At 42.2% G+C, this 6743-nt stretch overlaps 1 gene segment (V, D, J or C); it reads left to right on the top strand.

The window, feature by feature from the left end:
* Positions 1 to 2053: 2053 nt before the first annotated feature.
* On the top strand, positions 2054 to 2671 carry LOC114033957. The segment is given in 2 exon segments: positions 2054 to 2110; positions 2334 to 2671. Coding segments are annotated over 2 exon segments (372 nt in total).
* The last annotated feature ends 4072 nt before the right edge of the window (positions 2672 to 6743 follow it).

Genomic DNA, 6743 nt, shown 5'->3' with positions numbered 1-6743 from the left:
CCTTCCAGCTATGCAGGGGACAAGGCAGCCATGCATGCCCACGCTCTGATACCACTTTTGTCATGTCCTTCCTGACAATTCAGACAAGCATCCCTGTAATCAAAGCTCAAAACAACAGTAAATTTACAATCCCAGAAATTTTTACCTTAAATAGCGAAACTTCACTGATCTCAACTTAGAGCTAGAATATCTTTGTGATGTTTCCCTAGCAGTTAACATTTCATCCATACTTTACTTATAAATTATAACTACCCATATTCTGTGGATTCAAAATACCTGGCTCATCGTTAATATGGTGTTTTAAATTTAGTATTTTATTTTCCCCCACGACATATAAAAACAGTCTTTAACATTCCTTTTTAAAACTTTGAGATCCAAATCCTCTCACTTCCTCCATCCTCACCCACTTCATTGACAAGGCAAGCAATTCAATATAGGTCATACATGTGTACTCATGCAAAACATGTATAGTCACGCAAAACCTATAATAGTCATGTTGTGAAAGAAACCATAGACAGGAAAATAACTCCAGAAAAATAAAGAAAATTTTAAAAAGTATGCTTTCATCTGTATTCAGACACCATCAGCTCTTTCTCTGGGGATGGATAGCATTCTTCCTCCTAAGTCCTTCAGAGTTGTCTTGCATCATCCTATTCCTGAGAATGGCTAAGTCATTCACAGGTGATGATCTTACAATATTGCTGTTACTTTGTACTCAGTACATTTCACTTTGCATCAGCCCATGCAAGTCTTTCCAGTTTTTTCTGAGAGTACTTCGCTCATCATTTCTTATAGTACGACAGTATTCCACCATAATCACATACCACAGTTTGTTTAGTCATTCCCCAATGGATGGGAATCTCCATGATTTCTAGTTCTTTGCCCCCAGAAGAGAGCTACTATAAATGTTTCATACATATAGGTCCTTTTCCTTTTTGGTTTTAATCCTTTTGGGGATACAGACCTAGGCGAGGTATTGTTAGGTCAAAGGGTATGCATGGTTTATAGCCCTTTGGGCATAGTTCCAAATTGCTCTGCAGAATGGTTGAAACAATTCACAACTCCACCAACAATGCATTAAAGTCTCATTTTTCCCACATCCCCTCCAACATTTGTCCTTTACCTTTTCTGTCTTATTAGCCGATCTAATAGGTATGGGTAATACCCCTGAATTATTTTAATTTGCTTTTCTCCAATCAATAGTGAGTTAGAGTATTTTTTCAAATGGCTATAGATAACTTTGATTACTTCATATGAAAACTGATTGTATCATTTGATCTGTTATGGCTCTTATTTATACAAATTTGACAGAGTTCTCTGTTTGAGAAATGAGATCTTTATTAGAGAGATTTGCTTCAAAATTTTTTCATAGTTACTATTACTAACTATATTTCCCTCCATCCTATTTACCCAACCCATTTATTCTATTCTCTCTCTCCTTTCACCCTGTCTCTTCTCAAAAGTGGTTGGCTTCTGACTACCCCTCCTCCAATCCAAGGACTTTGGTAGCAGCAATTTTCTTCAGCAGCTATGGTAATTGTGCAGATGGGAGAAAAATCCAACAATATTTACTTGAACATAAGAAAATGACTTCCTTTTGTTGTACTGACTAATGCCCACAAATTTTTCATGATGATCAGAAACTCATAGCAATCACAATGAACTAGTAGGGGTGTAATAAGAATCATGAGTGATGGGAGGGTGCTTCAGGCTAGCATGGAGGGTAACCTAGTTAAAGTCACTGGACACATATGAATCACTTCCAGGCTGGTCCCACTCTGCTTCTCAGCTTTTTTGCCACCTTTGAGATTTTCAGAGCCGACAGGGACGGGATACGATCTAAACTACTGATGTACCCCAATGCCAAAGTCCCAGAAGGGCAATTTTGCACTCAAACAGCTAAGGGTTCTGAGCTATCAAAGAGGTCCTGTGGGCAGAAGCCTCCCTCTTTGAGCTGTTTTGCATGGTTCAATCAAAGCCCCTGAAACTACTGATGAGAGCACCTATAAAAAGGAAGCTGGGGAGGAATGTGCTGGGCAGCTCAGAGCTCAGCACATGGACATGAGGTCCCAGGCTCTCCTCCTCTTTTTCCTGTTGCTGTGGATCTCAGGTGAGTGAGGAAGAGCAGAGACAGTCCTGCCTTTTGTCCTTCTGGGTAGAAGTCTGAATGTGTGTGATTCTGAGGGTCAGAGAAAAGTGGCTCTTCACTGGTGATCATGAGGGCAGGGCCCAGCACAGGAAGGTCTAACTCACAACACTGTCAAAGAGATTCCTCCTACTCTAAACATGGACTTGCATTTTTCTCACTCTTTAACTTGTGTTTGTGATTGCAGATGCCCGAGGGGCCATTGGGCTAATCCAGTCGCCAGCCTCCCTGTCTGTGTCTCCAGGAGAGAGAGTGACCATGTCCTGCAGGGCCAGTCAGGGCATTAACAATAATCTGCACTGGTTCCAACAGAAAGCAAGCCAGGCTCCTAGGCTCATCATTAAATATGCTTCCACCCTGCATGATGGGGTCCCATCGAGGTTCAGTGGCAGTGGCTCTGGGACAGATTTCTCCCTCACAATCAGCAATGTGGAGGCTGAGGAAGCTGCAGTCTATTACTGTCAGCAGAGGCAAAACTGGCCTCCCACAGTGCTACAGCTCTGAACAACAACCTGCCCAGGCAGCAGCTGAGGGAGGCATCACTGCCCTGGAGCTTCTCCTTCTGCCCACCTGGGTCAGGGGCAGCTTGTCTGGGCTCCCTCAGGGGAATGTTTCTGGTTCTCACAGGTAGATGGTGAGGTTGTGATGAGTTCTGACCTTGATTTCTTTCCCAGACAAGAATCATGGAGTGACACAAATAATTATTTGAAGACAGTCCAAAGGTGGGTTTCCTAACCCATAGCTAACTAAAGACCCCTTTCCAAATCCTCAACAAGTGTTCTTACAGCTTTGCTTGAAGAATTCCAGGACAGGGAAACTAGCTACCTAGGAGATTAGTAGACAGAGGCAGGCATATTGTTGAGAAGATTTTAGTTCAAATCCAGTCTCCTGGGCAGAGGCTCAGAGAATAGTAGGATCCCAAAGCACAGGAATGATGGCCAGGGCCTTCTCACAAAGGCACCTTCAGCCCAACTAGAAATGTGATGAGCATGGAGAAAGCAAATCAGGCAGTCTTGCCTTGAAATATTTCACAAATGTCCCATCTCATCATCAATACCAGAGATGGGGAACCAGAGGCCTCAAGGCCACATGTGGCCCTCTAGGTCCTCAGTTGCAGCCCTTTGACTGAATCCAAACCTCACAGAACAAATCCCCTTAGTGAAAGGATTTGTTCTGTAAATCTTGGACTCAGTCAAAAGGCCTGCACCCAATGCCCCAGAAGGCCTTGTGACCTTGAGGTCACAGGCTCCCCACCCCTGTCCTATTTCCTTACTTCAGAGGGACTATTCACTCTGCTCTACCTTCATGAACCACAGGACTAGGGCAGAGGTCGTTATGACCTGGGCTCTTTGTATGGGCGAAGTCACAGAATTAGCTGACCACAAAGTGCTGCGAGATTCTGGGCTCCCATAGCTTTATTCTGCCTTCACCTCCCCATTTCCTCTGCTGTGGATGCTTTCTACCTGCTCCTTTCCACATCCTCATGCTCACCTTGAGGGCAAGGTAGGCATTCACGATTATCTATGCTTGATACCACCCTGGGCACTAGGCAAATCAGATAGCACTGACACAGGAAGTGCTCTCATGGTGCTTCCAGACACTTTCTGAATTTGCAAACACCACTTCTAAGCATTAGGTTGACTTGTCATGGTGGTGCAGTTTGGCAAAGATTTATGGTTGCTAAAGAATGAATGGCTTTGACAATAGGCAGGATTCCCAAGGAGTCCACTGCATGGAGCCAGGTCTGGGCCTCTCCCTTCCAGGCTTCCCACTCAGAGAACAGAGGCACCATCTTCAAACATCATTCCATCCCATATCAACTCAAAGCCCTCATGGCTCTCAAAGATCCACTGGAGCCATTTAAAACTGTCTTGTTGCATTGCCATGAACTCCCTCCCCCACTTTCTCTCCCCTATTTCAACTTCTTCATGTCTCCTTATGCCCCAACATGGGCTGTTGAACATGGGCATTCAAGCCAGATGGAGTCTCTTCTGGAGTGTTAGTTCTTTCCTTCCCTTGTTAAGTCAGTAGGAATCTATAAGTGATAGCCACTCTGTCTGGAAAGTGTATTTTGAAAGAGATCTCAATGGGCTGGATCTCCTGGTAGATAGATCACTGGTTTTTAGGCATAAGAAAAGTTTTAGTCTACCTCTATTGCCTCTGTGATAGATGTGTGTGTGTGTTAAGAGCAAGGTTCTTGACTTCTCTAGATTTAATAATAATAAGAGTTAGAATTCATACAGCATTTTTATGTTTGCAAAACTCTTTTTATATGTTCCATCATTTAATTTCTACTCAGCTGTCTCTTCATCCAAAATATTTGATAGTCGTCTATTCCATTAAAGATCCATTTTGTTCCTTGTTTGATTATACTCAGATTTGCAGGGTAAGAGAAAAAGTCCCAGGAATGTCATGCCTAAAATTCATATCATCCATATGAAAGAAAAAAATTCTGGCAAAGCTCCTGAAATGCACCATGTCAAATACCAAGGAATGCCTCCATATCTCACAAGACTTGGCAGCTTCTAGAAAAGTCAGAGCAGATCTTGGAAAGCAATAATCTGAAAACCAAGAATACCTTATTCTGCACATTTGAGTTTAATCATGCAGATAACAATGCAAGGACGTTGCAAAGATGCAAACAATGTCTTGATATCTGGAACTAAAAACTAAAATAAGAGAGTAGAGTAAGGAATATCAGGGAAGAATGACTAATATGGAGGAAGGAGGTGGTCAATGATATCAGATGAGCTCCTTGCCGGCTCCAGTAATAAAACAGTCATTTAAGTGCTACATGCAGTAGTAAGGGTGCACTTGGGAATAAACATAACTATTCCTGTCTCATTCCTCCATTGTCTACTAGAGAACAGGATGCTATCATTGTTCTATCAACAGTTAACCAGCTGAGGAGGTGTAGTATATGATGTGGCCACCAGATGGTGGTCCAGATACACATTGATAGCCACACTACACTCATTTCTCAACACCAGCTCTTCCTCAGGACTACTTTTTCAGGTAACTTCAGTTTCATCTTAAGTATCCAAGTATTTCACAAACATACACCAAAATTCACAAATACAAAGTCTTTCCTCCACTTCCCAAGCCCCCATTTGATGGGCTCCATTCATTCCTTCCATCAATAATCCTTTGAGTTCAGAGAAAGAGGCAATAGATGAAGTGATGAAAGAGATCACATTCTTTGCTCAGAGGCACAATATGGTAGAGATGGGGGACTTCAGTTGTCATGATATCTACTTGAGGTCTATTCATATGCCAAAAGCAGGGCCTCTAAGAATTTCTGGACTTCCATTAATAATTTTCATCCTTCAAAAGGCAGAGGAGCCAACCAGGAGAAATTCTATTCTAGATCAAATTCTCCCTAACAGGGAGGGTGAAAATGATGTTTAATCTGTAGAGAAGGCAACTCTCCATTTTCCACTCTATGAAGTAGGAGAAGATATCTGGACACATACCTGACCTATGGACATTGTGTGATTTATACCTGAGATTTTGGGAAAACATATTTTGAAGGGTTCAGTTGAAGGATAGGTTGGATACCATGGATTCAACTTGTATAGAGAAGTGATCCTAGGAGGCAGGGAGATGGTTAAGATGAAATCCTGAAGACACAAAGGGAAATGATCTTAATGAAAAAGAAAATTTGAATTTGTCTGAAAAGACCAATAAGAATGAACAGGGAATTCAGAAAGAACTTTGACTTCACATATTTAAAATTAAATTGTATTTTTAATGAAAAAACGGATTTTCTTTCTCTCTTCCTTCCTCATCACTGAAAAAATAAAGGAAAACAAAACCCTTGTCACAAGTCAAACAGCTTTTCACCTTGTTTGTTTTCAAAAATGTATTTCTCATTCTACGACTTGAGTCTTCTTCTGTCACGAGACGAAACACATACTTCATCATTCTTCCCTTGAAAGCATGGTTAGTAATTGTGTTGATCAGAATTCTTACAGCTTCTATGTGTAGTGCAAGGTTGCAATGAAACTTCATGAATGTACCCTTGCCATAAGCATTGGCATTTAATGGACTATTTCAGTGTGCTGAGAAGAGACAGCAGGATATGTAAATAACCAATAGGATGGGTGGTGCAGAGTACTGGACTCATCACAGACTCCCCAAGCTAAACATTCGCCTTCAACAGAAGCTGTGGCAGCAAGGCCAGATGACCCCCAGAAGACTTAATATCAACAGATGAGAGCGCTTGTTGGAGCGGGAACAGTCTGGTGCCTGCTTGGAGGGAAAGCTGAGCCAACACACCTTTGGCCAGAGGGCAGCAGAAAAGGAGGGGGCAGCTTTCAGTTATTAGGTGGATGACACCACATTGATTCATCTGGGCCAGAACCCTCACAAACATCAAGAATGGGTGACAAAAATGATGGGGAAATTCGGAAGCTGCCAAAAACAATTAAGACTCCACAGAGCTGACCAGCAGAATAATGCATCTGGCTCTAACAAGGCAGCATTTAATGCCATCAAAAGTAAAGTGCAAGGAAGCTTAGAGAAATGCGGTATTCTTGGCTCAGTGAGATGGCAGATGAAATTCAGTTTATTACTGATAGTAACGATCCAAAGAGCT

This window comes from Vombatus ursinus, unplaced genomic scaffold (genome assembly GCF_900497805.2).
Source record: "Vombatus ursinus unplaced genomic scaffold, bare-nosed wombat genome assembly UNPS02007632.1, whole genome shotgun sequence".
In the NCBI taxonomy this organism is placed as follows: Eukaryota; Metazoa; Chordata; class Mammalia; order Diprotodontia; family Vombatidae; genus Vombatus; species Vombatus ursinus.
Note: the sequence above shows the minus strand (reverse complement) of the source record. Positions and strands in the feature narration are given on the sequence as shown.